Here is a 22265-nt window from a genome sequence, read left to right as displayed (position 1 = left end):
TCCAAGCCCCATTGTCTTGTCAATTCTTCACAAATTGTTTCTTTGTAGAAAAGGTATAAAAACTTCCCACTCTGGTCACTTCTGGTTTTCATTCTCTTGCGAAGACTCCCATGTACATGCAAAAAATCAATAAAATTTGTGTGCTTTTCTCCTGTTAATGTCTTTGTCACTACCTTTCAGACCTGGCCAGGGACCCTAAGAGGTTGGAGGAAAACTTTTTCCTACAGCTTCCTAGAGGAGGTGATGATTCAAGTTGGTCTGGAGGACAAGTTAGTTAGTAGGCAGAGAAGGGAAAGGTGTTTCAGGCAGTGAGGATGGTATATGAACTCGGGAGAAGTAGGGACTGGAAAAGTAGTGCCTTTCAGAAACTGCGGATGTTTCAGTATGACTGCAGCTAAGGTCAGAGGGAGGGATGGAGTGGCAGGAAATAAAGCTGACAGGTAGGCAAGGGCTGATCCTGAAGTTTGAATTTTATCTAGAATCTAGATTTTCATGTCATGCTTGGACTTTTTGTTAAAGGCACATCCTCTTCAGTGTATCATAACGTGAAATGGTGGGCAGAAAAAAGAATAGTAGTTGAAGAAAACTTGGGTTGCAATATTGGTTCCTCCACTCACTTCTCTCTGGGCCTCAGAACCACGGTAAAAAAGAAAAAAAGCAGTAATAACATCTATCTTAAGGGTTTTGCGAGGATTAAATGCAGTAACTTAGGTAAAGGTACATGGCATCATTCAATAAATTCGTTTTCCCCCCTCTTTTTCCTGTGGGTCAGTAGGCTGGAGGCCTGGCCGCTTTCGCACGCCCCTCCCAGGTCCAGGCTGGGCACTGCCGGGAGAACTGCTGCCGGCCGGACTGCTGCCGGCCGGCGGGTACCTCTCCCTCAGGTTGGTCCGGTCTGGGATCGGCCGCACGGGGGCGCGCTAGGCTGCCCCTCGGCACTCTATGGTTCTTCCTTTCGCCCCGGAAGTGGTTACAGGCCGGGTTTGGTAAGGTCGGGCCATGGTGGGGAAGAGGTTGGGAAGATGGCGTGGCGAGGCTTGGCGCAGAGAGGCTGGGGCTGTGGTCAGCCGTGGGCTCCGCCGGCGGGCGGCCGCAGCTGCGAGGAGCTCACTGCGGCCCTGGCTCAGCCGCGGCTGCTCGGGCGCAGGTAATGGTCGCCTCTCGGGGCTTCTCGCCTCTCGTGCCCTCGACTCCGGCAGCGCATCCTCAGGGGCGGAGGCCGTGCGGGTGTCTTATGCTGCCCCCGGCTTACCCTCTCTCCTCACCAGCTCCTCCTCTCTCCCTCCCCCTTTACCCCTCGCCTTCGTCCAGTCCTCGCTTCTCGCCGCGCCATCCTGCCTGGGTGCACAGTGATCAGCCCCAGCCCAGCTCTCCGTGAGCCCGCGGTTGCCCCTTTCCCATCCGGAGGGACGTGTCGGGAAGAAGTAATCTGTGAGGGCTGACTGCGCACCACGCCTCATAATCCCGCGAGCAAGTAAAGAATTAACACAGCTGGTAAAATGGCAGGGCTGAGATTTTATTCTCTGTCTTTATAAAACTTTCGTTTTACTACAAATTACCTTCATTATCGTTTAGAGAACTCTGTAAGGGAAGACGGAGTCAGAGGAGGGCATCACTTTGCCTCTTGCAGAGTTCTAGGAGAGGCTTTTCTGTTAAAGAAATTGGGAAGGGGAGTATTTGGTTTCTAGATGACTTGGAAAGAAAAGTCAATTTTTCCCGAGTAGAAGCTGTATGAAGAGTACGGCCTATCAGTATTTGCTGCTTTTGCATTAGAGTAATTCAACTCTAAATTGAGAGAAGAGAGAAATCCCTGAACTAAGATTCTGACGTGTATTTGACTCTGAAATTTCTTCCTTTAACAGAATTTCAGCTTTGCCTGTTTCTGACTTGGTTACATGTGTGCCTGGAATTCACCTGACTGATAATAGCAAGGAACATGAAGTGTTTATCAACATGGGGATTAGCCAGTGGTAAATAATTGAGGCTCCAATATGGTGGAGCCATCCTTAATTTTAAAATCACCTGGAGTGTTTGTAGACTATTTCCCAGGCCCTATCCCAGTCCTTCCTGTCATCTTGCCTGGTGCTGGGGGGCGGGGGGAGGGGGCGGGGAGTGAAAGAACCTGAAGTTCTGAACAAGCGCTGCCTGTGTGTAGGATCAGAGATTTGTGGAAAACTGGCTTATATTGTACCTTAACTTCATGATACACTGGAACATGGAGCCTCAGGCACTAATCTTAAACTGAGGAGAGGAGAATGAGGTCAGGTGGAGGTGGTGGTTGATTTCAGTGGTCCTGTTTCCATTTCCACTTTACTCCAAATCCCAGTCGAAATTGCATGGTTTGAGGGGGAGGAAAAGTGAGTACAGTTATTAGGAAGCAGCAGGTGTTAAATATTCAAGATACGTGTTAGGAAGGGAAAGGAAAAGAACTAACAACTTGGTTAATGAGGCCATATGAAAAAAAATCATGTGATGTTGAAGATTAGCATCACAATTTTTAAAAGTTTGTCATTTATATGCAAAGTTTGAAATTGACACTTGTGTTGACACTGAAAAATGTGCATTACAGGAGATTGTAGGTAAGCCTGAAATATAATAGAATATATGTCTACTTGCCTCTAGAAAGCAGCATGAGTTTCCTTGTGTAGAACTTTATTAGGTCTGCTTTCACTTCTAGTGGTTCTAAAATTCGTATGTGGAGGAATGAAGTCATGGATACGGTTAAAAAGCAGAGGTCTGGGCTCAGTCCTTGTGATTTTGATGTAATGGGCCTGAAGTGTGGCTGAGAATTTGCATTTTTTTTCTTCTTACAAGAACTACAGGTGGTGATATTCCTCAAAATTTCTGTAAACAATAGCAGGCCCAAGGCAGCCCACCAGCCAAGAATGGTTTCTGTGTTTTTAAAGGGTTGCAAAACGAAATGCTTCTTCACAAAGACAAATGTTTATTGTCTGGCTCTTTACAGAAAAAAGAAGACTATTTCACTTAGGGTTTTCAGAAACTTTACCATGATCAAACTGTTGGCAGCACTGCTGAAAAACGGTTTAGGCCTGAAAGAAGCCTGCATAATTTGTCAGTTGTATAGAACTAGCTAAGAGAAGAAAATAGTTGATTGTAGCACTTACACGGAGCTTAAATCTTTTAGATTGGGATAACAATCTTAAGATATATTTAGGTTAAATACCTGACAAATTAGTAAATCATGTATATTCAATTATTTTCCCTGTTTAATTCACCATATATTAACTCAGGATGAGTTTTAAGAAAATAATTGTGGCATGCAGGAGTTTATGCCCCTTTCCCTAAATACAACTATTTTCTTTTAAGTGGGATGAGTCTGTTGTGTGTGTGCTTGGACACGTCTTGTCTCCTTTTGCACATTAGGCCACTTCTCAGTTTATTCACACAAATCTATAGTAATACAGACATTAGTGCTGACTTGTACGATATCTAAGTGGCATTGTCTTTATCCTCACACTGTTGAAAACAATTCACTAGACTGTGTTATGTCACTCACCACTAAGGCAACAGATATATAGACATGACTTCTATTTAAAAGTTATGGGATGATATTAAAAAATGGAACCATAACAATTGTGTGGTTAGTGGTAACTCAAGCATTCATAAGATCTTTCCACTTTGAGCACGTTAGATTGCTTTCACAAATCACTATTTATTGGCAGAAGGACCAAAGCACAGAGCAAAAAGGCAGGCCTGTCCTCATGAGTTGGTATATACCTCTTGTGACTCTTTCCTCCCATCCCACCCCCGTGCATTTTATTGTGTTTCCTTTGTTTTCCAGACTTATTTCAGGTCATTTATTTTTCCATATTACCTACCCATATGAATGGTTAGAGCTTAAAAACCTAGGCATTTAAATATGATATCAAACATTTGCAATTGGAGACATTTATCATGCTTTTCCTGGTTGGTTTTACTTTTAAGAAATGTAAAACAAAAGCTCCCTAAGGATAGAGAATGTACCTTGTCATATAACGTGTGATGAAGTACTTATTACATCTAAAAGCATCCTTGTACCAACAGAAAATCCAGCTCTAACTGACCTTAATAATTAGGGGAATTTATTGGTTTATACCATTAAAAGGTCCAGAGGTGAGCCTGGCTTCTGGTGAGGCAAGATCCAGTGTTTCAGATTGTCACCAGGACTCCGTTTTCCTCTATGGCTTGGCTCTGCTTCCTAAATGTTGGCATTATGCTCTCTCCTTATTGTAAGATGGCTGTCAGCAGCTCGTGGGGCTATATACTTTTAGGTTCAAGTCCAGCAGAAAAGATTCTCTAACCCAGTATTACAAACAAAATCTTGAAATTTGAATTTCACTGGACTGGATTGGCCTAACTTGGGATACATGTTCATCTTTGAATTCCTTAAAGTTGCCAGGGATGTGGGATGTGTAGGTTGGCTTAAGCCAGTCAGGAGCTTGGTGTGCCTCCCCAAACCAAGTGGCTGGAAATTCCAGGGTACCCTTAGGTGTGGATGCTAGATTGAGCCAAAAAAGCTCACTGTCAGTCCTAGTGAAACTTTTGTATTGGAATACTTTGGTTACAAATGCTATTTTTAACATTCTAGTCAGATAGGATTAACCTGTAGATAACCATTGTAATTTAAGTAGAAATGTTGGAAGGATGAGGGATTAGATTCTAGCTCCTGCTATTCAAAGTGGTTCATGAACGAGCAGTTCAGGACAGGGTTTGCCAAACTTATTTTGTAAAAGGCTCGATAGAAAATAGGGCCACATAGGTCACTGTCAGATATTCTTTTTCTTTTAAACAACTCTTTTAAGCAATAATAAATGAGACAACTGGGGAAGCTGCTACCAGATCAGGATCTGCTAATCAAAGTAAGAACTATGTTGTCTCCACCATTATTTTCACTAGCAGAATTGATGCCTTGTGTGCTGCCTCTAACTCAACTCAGTTCTGACTTCAGGTGTTGTGCTGATGTATCTGATTAGCATGCCCTGATCACATCTCGAATCCTAACCAAAAAGATACCTGGGAAATAGTTTTTAGCTTTCCAGTCCCTGCAGCATGTGAATGTACCATAGGTGAAAGGAATAGGTGTTCAGTGAGCCAAGTCATAGTACTTAATTCTATCCAACAAGTTCTGTATGTCCAACTCTAATTCCCAGTGTATGTACTCCTAACATGTATTTTGCATCTGAACTGCATCTGGGGCCAATTTGTTCTTTGTGTCCTCAGTCCCACACTTAACTTCTGTTGAGATTCTCAAGGTAAATATTATTCTAGGCAAAAGGTCTGGCTTTGCATCAAATCCAGATTCCCAGCCTGGTGTATTTGTATTCCTTTTCAAGCATTGTGCTTCAGAATTGTAAATGAGTTGATGAGCTGTAGAAGAACTGATTGAGTATATATCCTGGAGTGTTAAGCTGTTGGAGATATAAAGATATCTCATCCTTCATATTTCTTGGTCTAAAAAGAAAAAAATGTGGCCTACTGGTTGGGATTCCGGGTTCTCACTGCTGTGACCCAGGTTCATTCTTGGTTAGGGAGCTGAGATCTCTAAGCCACGAGACGTGGCCAAAAAAAAAAGAATACCAGAAACCAACAACATTGGATTACAATTTTTAAAAAACTTATTTTATTTATTTATTTTTGGCTGCATTGGGTCTTCGTTGCTGTGTGCAGGCTTTCTCTAGTTGCGGTGAGCGGGGGCTGCTTCATGGCGGTGTGCGGGCTTCTCATTGCGGTGGCTTCTCTTGTTGCAGAGCACGGGCTCTAGGCGCATGGGCTTCACTAGTTGTGGCTCGCTGGCTCAGTAGTTGTGGCTCCCTGGCTCTAGAGCGCAGGCTCAGTAGTTGTGGCGCATGGGCTTAGTTGTTCCATGGCATGTGGGATCTTCCCGGACCAGGGCTCGAACCCATGTCCCCCTGCATTGGCAGATGGATTCTTAACCACTGCTGCCACCAGGGAGGCCCTGGGTTACAATTTGTAACCATTTACAGGGAAACATTTAAAGGAAACGTATTCCTATTACTTTATGTCACATCTTTGGAGTTTTTGGCCCAAAGTGGTGTTACTTGTAATTTATTTACTAGACCTAGCTCTAAATTACTTTGGAATAGTTAATAAAAATCAAATCCAATTGCAAAGGATTAACATCTGCCACTTTTAAAGCTGTTATCAGTTAGGAATGCATTTGGCTGTAAGTTAATTGTTGCTTAAAGAAAGGAGAGGAGTATTTAGCATAAAATGATTGTAGGTAGGTGGCTATTGTCTTTGCTCAGTGGCTCAAAAAATGTAAAGGTTAGTTTCTGAAGACCTTGGCCTTTCTCTGGGCATTCAAGATGACTGCCTCATCTCTAGAAAATTGCGTCCTTTTTCAAGGCAAAAAGAAGTGGGAGGGATATGACATTAGTGATACCTCCATTTTTATCAGATAAGCAAAACCTTTTCAAGAGGTGTCTAAACAGTTAAGTCTCATTTTGTCAGAACTCTGTAATATGGCCCTCCCTAGCCATAGGAGAGACTGGAAAAGTGAAGATATTTATCTTTCCTAGCCTCTGCAGAAAAAGCAGGCAACAGAACAAGAACTAGAAATAGATTTGCAATTAGCCATTCAACAGTTACTTGATAAAGGATATTCATAAGACTGGGAACAGGTTCTGAAGTCCAGAGCCATTCAGAGCAACATTGGCATTGTTTGACTGAGTGCACTGCTTTCCAAAATAGATTTTGTTGAAAGAAGTAGCACTTATTTGTGAGTACAAATTCTAAATTATTAGAAGTTTTAAGGTGAATTAACTTTATCATCATCACCCATCCTCACCATGTGATGTCTGAGAAGTTGAACTGTGGCGTGGACTCAGTGTTGAAGACAGAGCATTTTAGGCGAGTAATAGTAATAGTAGCTATACCATTTTCTGAGTTTCATGTTTCCAAATGCCTACTGGACATCACCTGCGTGTTCTACCAATGCTAAAAAAATACTTCGTTGCAATATAATTTACATGTAGTAAAGCATATAAGTATTAAGCATACAGCCCATTAGTTCTGACAAATGTATACACCTGTGCAACCATCACCTAAAAATAAAGATACTGCCCATCATTCCATCTAGTTCCCTCTTGCCCCTTTTCAGTCAAGTCCCACTTTGGGCAACCACTATTGATTTTTTAAAATGTTTGTTTGTTTGTTTATTTATTTATTTATTTATGGCTACGTTGGGTCTTTGTTGCTGCATGAGGGTTTTCTCTAGTTGTGGCGAGCAGGGGCTACTCTTCGTTGCGGTGCACGGGCTTCTCATTGTGGTGGCTTCTCTTGTTGCAGAGCATGGGCTCTGGGTGCGCGGGCTTCAGTAGTTGTAGACGAGGGCTCAGTAGTTGTGGCTCACGGGCTCTAGAACGTGGGCTCAGTAGTTGTGGCACACAGGCCTAGTTGCTCCACAGCATATGGGATCTAACCGGACGAGGGCTCGAACCCGTGTCCCCTTCATTGGCAGGTGGATTCTTAACCACTTGGCCACCAGGGAAGTCCACCACTATTGATTTTGATCACCACAAATAATTTTTGCCTGTTCTTCAGCTTGATATGCATTAATGGAATCACACACATTATTTGCTCTTTTGTGTTTGACTTCTTTTACTCAGCAGTGTTTTTGAGATTCATCCGTGGGGCTTCCCTGGTGGCGCAGTGGTTGAGAGTCCGCCTGCCGATGCAGGGGACACGGGTTCATGCCGCGGAGCGGCTGGGCCCGTGAGCCAAGAGGCCCGCGTACCGCAAAAAAAAAAAAAAAAAAAAAAAAAAAGAGATTCATCCGTGATGTGTGATCAGTAGTTTTTCACTGAGTGGTACAGTTGGCCCTCTGTATCTCCAGGTTCCTCATCCATGGATTCAACCAACTGTGGATGGGGAATGTCACTGTATTACACCATTTTATATAAGGGATTTCAGCATCCCGAATTTGGTATCCGCAGGGGTTCCTAGAACCAGTCTCCCATGGATACTGAGGGACCACTGTATTCCATTGTATGAATATAACACAGTTTATCCTTTCCCCTGTTGATGGAAATTTAAGTTCCAATTTTTACCTGTTAGAACTGAGCTGCTGTGATTGCAAGCATTTTAAACAGTGCCCAAGATGGAATTATTCATCTCTCATATTTCCAGTTTCCTATTTTGGTGCCTCTGATTTTCCTTGTCTTAGTGAATAGTACCACCTTCCTTTCAGTTATTCAGAATAAAACCAATAATCATTCTCGACCCCTTCTTTCTTCTAACATAATTATTGACCCTTTCTTTATTAGGAACTGACCTTGGTGGTGGAGATAAAATGAATACAGAAATGATAATCTAGTTATGGTACAGGCAATAAATGAGACAAGTATAAGAGTACACACAGGATGCTTTAGGACTCTAGGAGTACAAAAGAGACACCCAGCCTGCGAGAGTTTAGGAAAGCTTCCTGGAGGAGGAAGTAAATGAACTGAATTTTGAAGGGCACGAAAAAGTTAAAGGGAAGTAAGTACCGCAAGAAAGGAGTAGCATTGCTGAGTTTGGTGGGGTGATGAAAAATTTACTGTGGGATTTAAAGCAGGGGAATGATAATATATTTGTGCTTAATAAAATGTGGAGGATGAATTGGAGTAGGGCAGTACTAGAAGCAGTGATATCTGTTAGGAAATGGTAGAGTATTCCAGGCCAAAAGGGATGAACTAAGGGATTGTGTGGGAATTAGGGAGAGAATGTTGGCCCTCTAAGAGGGCATTTGAGGAAGTGTTGAATGTTTGTGGAAGAGTGATATGAGGAAAGAAGAACATGCAACATGTTAAAATGTTTGAACTTAAGTCAGCTGTTGCTGTAGTTTAGGCATGGGGTACGGGACTAGATTAGGAGTGAAAAAAATATTTGACAGATCTGGTTTTAAATTAGATGGTAAGAATTGAGAGAGAACTCCATAATGACTTCTAGATTTTTAATCTTAGTGATTAAGGTAACTGTGGGCCCACTGAAAGAATAAAGAAGTCAGAAAATGGAGCTTGTAGAGGGGGATGAGTTCCCTTCTGAATATATTGGTTTTAAAGTAATGGGGAGCATATCCAAGTAGAATTATTCAATATATAGTTGGAAATACAAGACAAGAAAATTGAGGCTGGGACTAGAGACATATATTTGAATCAGTTACTTGCTTAGAAGTCATCCAGGCCACAGAAATGAACTTTTTCTTTTATTCAACCAGAGTGTTTCAAGGCCCAGGTTACAAAGGTGAGAAGACCTGTCTGACTGGCAGACAGGAGTTCTATGAGTCTAGAAGGATATAGTATGATTAGAGTACAATGAGAACAAACAGGAAGGGGCCTCTACATGGTCTACCTGGGGGAAATTACCATTTTACAAGAGAAAAAAATGCCTCACAAATTTATATGGGTTCAATTTGAATGGAGAATGTGTAAAGGAACTATTAGAGCCTTTAAGCATATCTGTCTTTACGGGATAGGAGAAAGGGGGAAGCCGTTAGGAAAGCAAGTTTGAAGAGCAGGGAGTGCAACCTTACAGGCGCTGACCGGTGTGATCAGTAGTGTCAGAGGTTTTGAGGAGGTCAAGCTATAAGGACTCAAACAAGAAAACCCTTTATAGAACATCTAGTTGGGTGTCCCCCAAACTGGTAGTGAAGTAAATAGGGGGCAAGGTAGGGAAAATCCGCCAATTTGTAATGGTTAGTACTTATAAAAGGAAAATCATTATTTGATTTAAATGTTTGGCCAAACTTCAAAAAAAAAATAAAGCTATTCTGTGCTAATTCAAACCACAACTTGTAGTTCTCCAGCTTTTTACAGGATTGCAGATGTGTGGGGGATGGATACAAATTATTTTGTTGATTGATACACAGTAATGGCCCAAACAGATGCCCTGTAAAGCTGCTGTAGTTTATGTCTCTACTTTTCCAGAAGGGCACACAGTTCATTGTTTTGACTGAATCCTACCTGGGAGTAGGAGTCTTGGCGGCTTTGGGGCTGCATAGTGAGAATAAACTGAAATGGTGATGATGCACGTCAGTTGGGGAGGCTCGTAGAGGTTGATGTTTGCAAGATGTAGCTCTGTTCGTTTGTTCGTTCCTTCCTGCCTTCCTATTTATTTTCCTTATTTTTTTTTTTTGGCTGGCATCGTTTGTTCGTTCCTTCCTGCCTTCCTATTTATTTTCCTTTTTTTTTTTTTTGGCTGCATCGGGCCTTAGTTGCAGCACACGGGATCTTCGTTGAGGCACGCAGGATCTTTCATTACCACACTCGGTCTCTGTTGCTGCGCTCGGGCTTCTTACTAGTTGCGGCGTGAGGGTTTTCTCTCTCTAGTTGTGTTGCGCGGGCTCCAGAGCACGAGAGCTCTGTAGTTTGCAGCACGCAGGCTCTCTCATTGAGGTGCGTGATCTCAGTAGTTGTGGCGCATGGAGGCACGTGGGATCTTAGTTCCCCAATCAAGGCTCGAACTGGCGTCCCTGCAGCTGTGTCTAATCTGTTATTTTCCCCTATAGGTTTAACTTTTTTATTCAGCAAAAATGTGGATTCAGAAAAGCACCCAGGAAGGTTGAACCTCGAAGATCAGACACAGGAACAAGTAGTGAAGCATACAAGAGAAGTGCTTTGATTCCTCCTGTAGAAGAAACAGCCTTTTATCCTTCTCCCTATCCTATAAGGACTCTTGTAAAGCCTTTGTTTTTTACTGTTGGGGTAAGAGCTCACGTCACTAGGAGTTACCTACCTTGCTGCAGGTGTAGTGTTAAAGTATCAATACTACTTGTCCTATTTGGGCTCCCTTAAAGACAAGTGGAGTGGGATCAAAAGGATCTGGGGTCATGATTACAATAGAACGTGAATTTAATAATTGCTGTTAGAGTATGGGTCATTTATGTAAGCCCTGGAGAAGAAACTCATGGGCCTCTTATTTGGTATACCAATGCAAGTGATACTGAGTTGATATTTTGAATTTTATTGGAAAAGTTCTAACTGTAAACAGGCCCCAGGGTACTGTAAAGTTAATAAAACAGGAAACAATTAAGTGTTCTTTTAACGTTAATAAAATGGGAAACAATTAAGTGTTCTTTTCACCTAGTAAGTTTCAGTGTGCCAGATGTTCCTTATGTTTATAAAAAGCAATGAAAATGAAATATCCTTGGAACTATGTATAGATCTATTAAAAAATTTTTTTTTGGTAATTTGTTTTATATAGTTTACAGGCTGTGCATTTGGATCAGCTGCCATTTGGCAATATGAATCACTGAAATCCAGGGTCCAGAGTTATTTTGATGGTATAAAAGCTGATTGGTTGGATAGCATAAGACCACAGAAGGAAGGAGACTTCAGAAAGGAGGTAAAGATAAACATGGCCTTTTTTTTGTTCTAGTTGATCAGTTTTTGAAGTCTGGTTATTTATGAAGTGTTTTTAGTTAATGGCAACATTAGATCAGTAGATGTGAAGTCATTGCAGTTAATATTCTTCTTTAGAGTCATTTCATTGTAGTAAGTATTAATGTTTCGTATGTCTGGCAACGTTGTACTTAACAGGGTTCCAAGAAGTTTGTTCCTCTACCCACATACCAAGAATCACCACCGATAGTTGTTCAAAATTAATGTTTTGGAGCCTCTTCCAGCTCTACTAAGGGCCACTGTTTTACTTTTAGAATACATATTAGAATCACAGGGAGTTTTATGCTTAAGGGTAGAGATACTATGTGGGTTTTAAAAAGCTTCTCAGTGACATGATGTTTATATATCTCCGATAAATAACCACTGTTGATGTTTTTTCTAACTGTGCTCGGGGGATCAAGATGCAAGAAAAGGGTACAAATATAGAGCTTTTAGAACTTTTCATTATTTCATATGCAAGTTGATAGCCTTCCTTCCACCTAACTGATTTTCTTAAAATGTTGCCTTTTAGATAAAGCATATATTTTATTTCATTTGCCAGGACTTATTGAGCAGAGACCATAGGCTAATTTGTGGATCCAGGTCCATTTATTTTTCAAGCATCTCCGTATTTTTTTTATGACACACTGCTCTTCCAATTTGGAGAGAGTGTTGATATCCTCTTCAGTTTTCTCCTTCCTAGGAACTTCTTATTCCTGGCCAGTGAGAGAGCAGCCTTGGGTTTTCTTTTTCCTAATGATAGTTGAAAGTTCCTCTAAGCAGGGAGAAGGATTCATTCCTCCTTGTTTCCCCATAGACACAAGAAGCATGAGCCCTACCAGTTCTAGAGAGGCTTTATGTCAGAAGAACAATGGATGTAATATTTGCAGGTAAAACCTGCAATAATGAACAGTGGTTTTTATTCAGTACAATATGTTTGAGAAGATAGTAACACTGACCTATTCCACAGTCCTGGATCCCTTGAAAGCTACAGGCTTCTGCACTATAAAGTTTTGATACCCAAATTGTTCCTTGGAATGGTGAAAATGACACATGCAATATACATAATCTTCATCCAAAGATGGATTTGCTTAAAGTAGTTAAATGATAAGAAATAAAATATAAAATCCATGTTAAAGAAAATTGAAGTAACACATAAATGTAACATGGGAAGTGAAAGTCCTAGGAACCTGTGCCCCGCTACTACATATGCAGTGAGTAAGGTCTGAGAGTTCACACACATTTAATTGTTGTTGACCTTGAACAACTCAGGGGTTGGAGTGTTGACCCTCCACGCAGTGGCAAATGTGCCTGTAACTTTATAGTTGGGCCTCTGTAACAGCGGTCCCACATCTGTGGATTCCACCAACTGCGAATGGTGTAGTATATTGTAGTACATATTTATTGAAAAAAACCTGCATATAAGTCCAGTGCAGTTCAAACCCCTGCTGTTCAAGGGTCAACTGAATTGCAAAAATGGAATCATTGTTGTGCATGAATCAAATACATGTTGATCTGTAACTTTTTTTCTTTACCTTGGGTTTCTTTCTGTATTAGTATACAAAGTCTGGTTCAGTTTCATAGTTAGAACATAGTTTTTTTTAATTAAAAAACTTTAATCATGGAAAATTTCAAAGGTAAAGTAAAAAGTGTGAAGAGAATAGTATAATGAACCCCTGTCATCCAATGTCAACAATTATTGACACATAGCCAACTTTGTTTCATCTAGTTCCCCTTCTTTCCCTTCCCTCCCCACCACTGATTACTATAAAGCAAATTCTAGGCATATATCATCTATTAAAATTTCAAGGTGTGCCCCTGAAAGATTAGGATTCTGTCTTTTTCTAAACCTGTTATACCTTTTTTTTTTTTTAAAAAAGGCAATTTTAGTAGGAAATTTTCTTGGTTAGAATTTTAAAACTAGATTGGGTCTTGGTGAACAGTCACTTGATAGTGTGCTAGGTACTTTATGTTATTGATATTCCTCACAGTGGTACTGCTAGATATCTGTTACTGTCTCCATTTTATGTATCAGGAAACTGAAGTTTAGAAGTAATTTGAGGTCACAGAGCTAATCAGTGGCTTTGTGTAGAGAATGCAGGCTGTCTGACTATAAAACACCTGTGTTTTCCACTCTCACATATTTGTTATGTCTGTTGTTCAGTAGAGATTTTTATAGATGAGGACTCTTTCATTTATGCACAAAGCATTTTCTTTCTTGCTTTTCATTTACGTAGCCTGAAATTACTTACCATATGGTGATATGCAATTTTTCTTCTGTTTTAGATTAACAAGTGGTGGAATAACCTAAGTGATGGCCAGCGGACTGTGACAGGTTTGTGTTAGCTTACACGTTTTAGCCATTCAAGGGAAGAGAAATCAAACCAAAAGGTACAGTATGTCATAGTCAATGGCTTTTGTACCATGCTCATCAATGGTTTACAAGACAGAGTTTCTGTACCTTCAGGCTAATGTAATGGTTTGAAAGTAGTGTGGCATAAAGGTATACATGAGGCTCTGGGTCAGTTATTTTCTAATTTTGATCTAGTATGATATTGATCAAATGATCTATCTTTGTTGTAAAATCCTAGCTTGTGAAATAGGTTATGAGTAATTATTACTTTCCCATTAAAGTAACTAAAGGGGACATTGATTAAGTACCTTCTTTATGCAGCATGCTTTATACATATTCTCTCTGTACCTCACAGGGTTGCTTACAGGGTAGTTATCTCCCTTTTTACAGATAAGGAAACTGGCTTTCAGAGAAGGAACTTTTCGAAGGTCACACTGCTAGTAAGTAAGAGCTGAGTTTCAAAACCCAGGTCTGTCTCATCCTAAAGCCGGTTTTCTCTTTTGTACACCATGCTGTTTATAAGATCCTCTTTAAATGTAAGCATAACATGTATTATCACCATGATAATTTGTTTTTTGTAAATTTTTATGGAAGACAGATCTGGCTCTTCAAGGTAACACTTGTGCAATATATTATGGACTTAGTTATTTTGAGAAATTTGGGGAAATGGATTTGTAAGTTCTTTAACAATTGTGCAGATAGGGAAAAAAATCTTCCTAGAGAAATAGTAAAATAACTGCTTTTCCTTAAATATGGTTAGACTTAATGGTAATCTTAATTTTCTATACCTACTTAAGTGGAGAAAAGGTGCTTATGTTTCTTCATTCAGACTATGTCTGGAAGGTTTAATTTTTCTGTCTCCTTGGTGGAACCTGATCCTGTCTTCAAGCTTATGGTTTAGACATTGCTTCCTGCAGGAAGTGCTTTTTTTCTGAACTCATTGCACTTTTTAATCACTTATAACACAACCTGCCTTATATAATTGTACATGTATCATCTTTGAGGACAATGATGAGATTTTTCATTTTGCTGTAGCTCCTAGCACATACCTGGCACACAGTAAAGGCATTCAGTTAAAATCTATTGAGTGAATGAATGTCGATGAGATCTTGAATCAAAAGATTGAGATTTTTCAAAGTGTATTGCCATACTGTATAATTGATTAGTCAGGGAGGTCTTAATAAATATGATAACTTCAAAAATAGCTCTGTGATAACACGTTTCCATTGGAATTAATTGGGATTTTTGGTTTGTTTGCTTGTTCTCTGAGTATTAATAGCCTTTCCTTAGGGTAGCAAAGTTTTGATTTCTTTTGATATTTTCAAAGTATCTCACAATTAGTTGATACCTAGTGTTCTTTGAAGATTGTGAAGATTTTGTCATTTAACATTTGAGGAAACCTGGGACCAGAATTTAAAACCTTTTTCATGCCAGGGAATGGTTTATTCAAAGAAGTTGGTATTTGGAGATAACTAAAAATCAGAATTCTTTCCCTTAGATGACATTGCAGTATAACTAGCAGCTTGAGTATAAAGTACTTCGAACCACATAAATGCGAATGGTCATGCTAAAGACCTTAAATACTTATTGTCAGGTTAGCTAAGTGACTTTTAAAGGCTGAGGAAATGCTCTTTGATCTGTTCAGTGTCATCTCAGACTCCTCCTTCAGGAAATAATTATTCTGGTAGCAGTGAATCTAGCCTCACAACACTTGTTGGTGGTGCTTTATAATCAGTTAGCTCTATACTAAAATTTCAGTGATTAATAAACTTGTGCTTTAGTTATATCTTGTCTCTTTTCAGAGGTGCCAGTTCATTCCACTGACCTTGCTTAGCCCCTCGATTGCTTCCTTTAGGCTGATTTAAGTGAGGTTGGCTCAGCTCCTGGCTTTTATTGAGGATGGGGTGACAGATTCATTCTGTACCATATTTTCCTTGGATTGTAGCTGTTCTCTGAGTGTTTTTCTTTTTTATTTTGAAAGAACTTGACAAGTCCTTAGGCCACTGACCTAGAAAGTTTCAAAGCTATGTGAGACTAGTGTGCTTCTTTGCTCTGTAGTATTCACACCTAAACACTGGCAGCTTGAAAACTGTAGCAGGTTAAAGATTTCGCAGTTTTACACCAAACATTTCAGGTAAGAATTCCTTGCTATCTGAACCTAATGTGCTCATGGATTTGGATGGCAAGATTTTGGTTATAGCAAGTTCAGACAGCAAAATGTTTTATCCAAATGCATTTGTTTCCTGAGCTTGAGGTTTAACAAGGGATATCTCAAATTTATCCATATCTCTTTTGAGTCCTAGGTTTGGATAAGAACAGTTCAAATCATAAGGGATACCTGTAATTTACTTTATCTTTAAGGTGGAATCCAGTGGTGAGGTGAAAAACCTCCCTTCCTTAGAGCTGATAGCAGTTTTGGAGTCCCTAGTTTTTGACTCTTCTAGCTCAATCTGTCCCTGGAAATCACTTTGTCAAGATCTACCAGAGAACTGGTCTTAATCCCTTAATCTTTTTTTTTTTCCTTATCTGGTTTAGGGATTTTTTTTTTAATTGTTACACAGACATATCTCCCCAAATGTCACATTGCTCTGAAAAAGTTGTTATAAGTTCACTTGGTGTTTGTAGGATGAAGGGGGAGCATCAAGTAGCATTCTTCAAAGTTAGGCTTGTCCCTGTTACCTTTTTATTTCAGCTAGTCTCCTGTATTACCTTGCTCTGCAAGGCTTTTAAGAGGCCCCAGGCAACCCCCAAGGAGAGTATTTCCCCTACATTTCTAGCTTTTAGAGATGCCTATGAGGCACTCGTCATAGTTTTAGTTATTTCTGGGGAAAGGATAACAAAACTAATGCTGGAGTGCCAGCTAGGCTTCAAGTACTATGTTAGGTACTTTACAGACACACATTATTGTTAATCCTTATTATTAATCTTTTTTTAAAATAAATTTATTTATTTATTTTTGGCTGCGTTGGGTCTTTGTTGCTGCACGTGGGCTTTCTCTAGTTGTGGCGAGTGGGGGCCACTCTTCATTGCAGTGCATGGGCTTCTCATTGCAGTGGCTTCTCTTTGCTGCAGAGCATGGGCTCTAGGCATGTGGGCTTCAGTAGTTGCAGCACGCGGGCTGAGTAGTTGTGGCTCGTGGGCTCTAGAGCACAGGTTCAGTAGTTGTGGCGCACAGGCTTAGTTGCTCTGCGGCATGTGGGATCTTCCCGGACCAGGGCCGTGTCCCCTGTATTGGCAGGTGGATTCTTAACCACTGTGCCACCAGGGAAGTCCTTAAGAGCCCTGTTACTGGTATCCTCATTGTTCAGATGGGGTAAGTGAGGCTCAGAGAGGTTAAATAACTTGTCTGAGATCACACAGCTAGAAAGGCTGGAGATGGGAAACAAACTCCTTAGTTCAAATAATATGCATTTTATTATATCCATTCACTTTCTGCTATAGCAAACCACCACTAATTAACTTTCTGATAAACCACACTGCCTTCCGCCATCTCAGGTATCTCAGTGCTGATTCATAGACCAAATTGCAGCAAATTGTCCCAAGGCAGCAGGCTGGCATTCAGTGAAGAAAGAGGGACGTTTTCGGCTACTTGGTTTATGGTTTGTCATTGTAAAATGAATAAATGTTCATGGTAACATTAAAATAGAGAATATGTAAAATAAAAAAATAAATCTCTCTCACTGTAAACGTCCACTTCCACCCCCATAACCATTGCCTTTTTAGCTGCTTGTGTATTCTTCCAAAGCACCTGTTTATATATAGACATTTGTATCTGTATCTAACTATGGTTTAAACACAAACAGTAGCATGTAATGCATACTCCTCTACACCTCCACACCTCCTCTACGCCTTTATTTTTTTTCACTTAGTATTTTAAAGGACATTCCATATCGATGCAAGTAGGTCTATTGTATGCTTTTAAAAATATTTTATTGAAGTATAATATACATGGAAGAACATGCACATGTCAGATGTACAACTAATTTTCACAAACTGAGCACATCCACATAAGTAGCACCCAGATCAAGAAATGGAAATTACCAGCACCCCAGGATCATTCTTTTTAATGGCATTGCAGTAGTCCATGCAAATGAATACTATTGTAACAAGTCTTCTATTAATGAATATTTAAGTTGTCTTTAGTCTTGCTTTCATAGGAGGATGGAAGATGGGTAGTCTCTTTGGATTTCCTCTCGATTTCAGGAAGCTGTGGAACCAGTCCTTAACTTGTTTTGTGGATACTCCCCAGGAGGAGAAATTATAGCCACTGTGTGAGGCTGACAGAATGATCCCAGTGCTTGTAGTCCTGGTTCCCAGGGAGCCTGAGGACCGCTTGAACTCAGTTGTTTGGCTGCTGAGGGTGTGTGTGCTTGTCATTGTCCGGACTAGCCAGGTTCATTCAGATAGAGGAGCTGTGGAGGGGTGAGCTGACCCACCGCAGAAACAGAAGGGTTGCTGTACTTAGCTGTTAGAGTCCAACTGGGATAGTCTTTTTAAATTCTTTTTTAGGAAAAGAGAGAAAGAGATTGTACCCCCGTCCTTGGAGGAGGAAGATAGGCTGAAGTTACTGAACCCCCAGTAGTGCTTCCCAAATCAGTCTATCTTTTTTTTTTTTTTAAATCAAGGTATAATTCACATGTCCTAAAATTCATCATTTAAAAGCACAGTTGACCCGTGAACAATGCAGAGGTTAGGGTTGCTGACCCTCCACACAGTTGAAAATCTGTGTATAACTTTATAGTCAGCACTCTGTCCACTGTTACGCATCCATGGATTCAACCAACCATGGCTCATGTAGTACCATAGTACTTACTTAAAAAAAAAATCTTCATAAGGTGGACCTGTGCAGTTCAAACTCATGTGTTCAACTATACAATTCAGTGGTTTTTATTATATTTACAAGGTTGTGCTACTATCACCATCACCTACTCCCAGAACATTTTCATTACCCCAGGAAGAAACCCCATAGCCATTAGCAGTCACTCCCTATTCCCTTCCTCCCCTCAGCCCTAGACACCTACTTTCTTTCTCTGTGGATTTGCCTGTTCTGGACACTTCATAAAAATGGAATCACATAAATATGAGGCCTTTTGTGGCTGCTTCTTTCACTTAGTGTAATGTTTTCAGAGTTCATCCATAGTGGCACGTGTCAATACATATTTCTTTTTATGGCTAAATAATATTCCATTATATGGATACATCACATTTTATTCATTCATCTGTTGGTGGATATTTGTTTCTACTTTTTGGCTTAATATTATGATAATGCTGCTATGAATTTTCATATATATGTTTTGTGTGGACATATGTTTTCATTTTTCTTGCTAATATACCTAGAAGTGGAATTGTTGGGTCATATGGTACTCTAACTTTTTTAAAACAGTGGTAAAAAACACATAAAATGCACCATTTAAACCATTTTTAAGTGTATAGTTTAGTAGAGTTAATTATATTCACATTGTTATGAAACACCTCCAAAACTCTTTTCGTCTTGTAAAACTGAAACTCTATACCCATTATACAACAATTTCCCTTTTTTCCCCTTCCCCAGCTCCTGGTAACTATCATGCCACTTTTTTTTTTTTTTTTTTTCTTTTCGGTATGCGGGCCTCTCACCGCTGCAGCCCCTCCCGCTGCGGAGCACAGGCTCCGGACGCGCAGGCCCAGCGGCCACGGCTCACGGGCCCAGCCGCTCCATGGCACGTGGGATTCTCCTGGACCAGGGCACGAACCCTCATCCCCTGCATCGGCAGGTGGACCCCCAACCACTGTGCCACCAGGAAAGCCCATGCCACTTTTTGTTTCTATAAATTTCACTACTTTAATACCGCATATAAGTGGAATCATATAGTACTTGTTCTTTTTTTTTTTTTTTTTTTGCGGTACGCGGGCCTCTCACTGTTGTGGCCTCTCCCGTTGCGGAGCACAGGCTCCGGATTCGCAGGCTCAGCGGCTGTAGCTCACGGGCCCAGCCGCTCCGCGGCATGTGGGATCTTCCTGGACCAGGGCACAAACCCGTGTCCCCTGCATCCGCAGGCGGACTCTAAACCACTGCGCCACCAGGGAAGCCCTTCCTTGTCTTTTTTGACTGGCTTATTTCACTTAACATAATGTCCTCAGGGGTCGTCCATGTTGTAACATGTGACAAGATTTCCTTCCTTTTTTAAGGCTGAATAATTAATTCCTTTGTGTGTATACACCAGATTTTGTTTATCCTTTAATTCTTCGATGGCCATTTGGGTTGCTTCCACCTCTTGGCTATAGTGAGTAGTGCTGCTAGGAACATGGGCTTGCAAATCTCTTTGTGTCCCTGCTTTCAATTCGTTTGGATATATACCCAGAAGTAGGATTGCTGAACTATATGGTAGTTCTATTTTTAATTATTTGAGGAAGCTCCATACTGTTTTCCATAGTGTTTGCACCATTTTACAATCCTACAACGGTTCTGATTTCTTTGCATCCTTGTCAGCACTTGATATTTTCTGTTTATGGTTTTTTTAAAAAATGGGTGCCATCCTAATGGGTGTGAGGTGACACATGGTGATTTTGATTTGCATTTCTCTAATTAGCTGTGTTGCTCATCTTTTCATTTGTTGGTTGGCCATTTGAATATCATCTTTGGATCAGTGTTCAAGTTCTTTCCTCACTTTAATCAGGTTGAATTTTGTTGAGTTGTAGGAATTCTTTATATGTTCTAGATATTAACCCTTTATTAGATAGATGACTTGCAGATATGTTCTCCTATTCTGTAGGTTGCCTTCACTTTGTTGTGTCCTTTGCACAAAAGCTTTTAGGTTTGATGTCCCATTTGTCTATTTTTTCTCTTTTGTTGTCATAGCCAAGAAATCATTGCCAAATCCAATGTTATGAGGCTTTTCCCCTGTTTTCTTCTAGGAGTTTTAAAGTTGTTGGTCTTACCTTTAGGCCTCTAATTAATTTTTAGTTAATTTTTGTGTAGGGTGTAAGGTAAGAGTCCAAGTTTATTCTTTTGAGTGTGAATATCCACTTTTCCCTGTTTTCTTTCTGAAGAATGCCAAATTGTTTTCCATTGCACCATTTTATATTACCTTAGTGTATGAGGATTCCATTTGTTATTGCTTGTCTTTTTCTAATATATCATCAACTACAATTTTTTGGTATTTTTTTATTGTGGTAAAATATACGTAACATAAAATCTATCATTTTAGCCATACCATAAAGTGTGCAATTCAGTGACATTAAGAACATTCACAGTGTTGTGCAACTGTCATCACTGTCCATTTCTAGAACTTTTCAGCATCCCAAACAAACTCTACCCATTAAACAATAACTTCCCATTTCCCCTACCCCTTAGCCTTTGGTAACCACCATTCTACTTTCTGTTTCTGTGAGTTTGCCTACACTTCATATAAGTGGAATTATAAAATCTGTTTTTGTGTCTGGCTTCTGTTGTTTAGCATACTGTTTTCCAGGTTCATCCACATTTTAGCACATATCAGAATTTCATTCTTTTTTAAGGCTGAATAACATTGCATTGTTTTTTCAATTTTTTTTTAAATTGAAGTATAGTTGATTTACAATGTTACGTTAATTTCTGCTATACAGCAAAGTGATGCAGTTATATATATACATTCCTTTTTAAAAATATTCTTCTCCATTATGGTTTATGGTTTATCATAGAATGTTGAATATAGTTCTTTGTGCTATACAATAGGACCTTGTTGTTTATCTATTCTATATATAAAAGCTCACATCTGCTAACCCCAACCTCCCACTCCAACCCTCCCCCAGCTTCCTCCCCCTTGGCAACCACAGGTCTGTTCTCTATGTCTGTGAGTCTCTTTCTGTTTCATAGATAGGTTCATTTGTGTCATATTTTAGATTCCACATATAAGTGATATCATATATTTGTCTTTCTCTTTCTGACTTACTTCACTTAGTATGATAATCTCTAGTTGCATCCATGTTGCTGCAAATGGCATTATTTCATTTTTTTTATGGCTGAGTAGTACTCCATTGTATATATGTGCCATGTCTTCTTTATCCATTCATCCAGTTGATGGACATTCAGGTTGTTTCCATGTCTTGGCTATTATGACTAGTGCTGCTATGAACATAGGGGGTGCATGTATCTTTTTGAGTTATACTTTTGTCTGGATATGTGCCCAGGAGTGGGATTGCTGGATCATATGGTAACTCTGTTTTTAGTTTTCTGAGGAACCTCCATACTGTTTTCCACAGTGGCTGCAAAATCTTACATTCCCACGAACAGTATAAGAGGGTTGCCTTTTCTCCACACCCTCTCCAGCATTTGTTATTTGTAGGCTTTATAATGGCCGCTCTGACCAGTGTGAGGTGATACCTCATTGTAGTTTTAGTTTTTTTTTTTTAACATCTTTATTGGAGTATAATTGCTTTACAATGGTGTGTTAGTTTCTGCTTTATAACAAAGTGATTCAGTTATACATATGTTCCCCTATCTCTTCCCTCTTGCATCTCCCTCCCTCCCACCCTCCCTATCCCACCCCTCTAGGTGGTCACAAAGCACCAAGCTG

General features: G+C 40.1%; 1 protein-coding gene across 2 annotated transcripts in view; it reads left to right on the top strand.

Moving 5' to 3' along the window:
• The first annotated feature begins 986 nt into the window (after window positions 1-986).
• PARL (presenilin associated rhomboid like) overlaps window positions 987-22265 on the top strand; it is a 57792-nt gene continuing 36513 nt past the window's right edge. The window contains exons 1-5 of one of the 2 annotated variants that reach the window (XM_055084096.1): window positions 988-1147; window positions 10508-10703; window positions 11203-11343; window positions 13665-13713; window positions 14122-14172. In XM_055084096.1, coding sequence (XP_054940071.1) covers window positions 1023-1147; window positions 10508-10703; window positions 11203-11343; window positions 13665-13713; window positions 14122-14172 — 562 coding nt within the window. In that variant the 5' untranslated portion in view covers window positions 988-1022. Of the gene's footprint in view, window positions 1148-10507; window positions 10704-11202; window positions 11344-13664; window positions 13714-14121; window positions 14173-22265 lie in introns of both variants that reach the window. The other variant, XM_024124298.1, reaches the window with a different exon arrangement.

This window comes from Physeter macrocephalus, chromosome 1 (assembly GCF_002837175.3).
Source record: "Physeter macrocephalus isolate SW-GA chromosome 1, ASM283717v5, whole genome shotgun sequence".
Classification (NCBI taxonomy): Eukaryota; Metazoa; Chordata; class Mammalia; order Artiodactyla; family Physeteridae; genus Physeter; species Physeter macrocephalus.
This window is presented reverse-complemented; position numbering and strand designations above follow the sequence as displayed.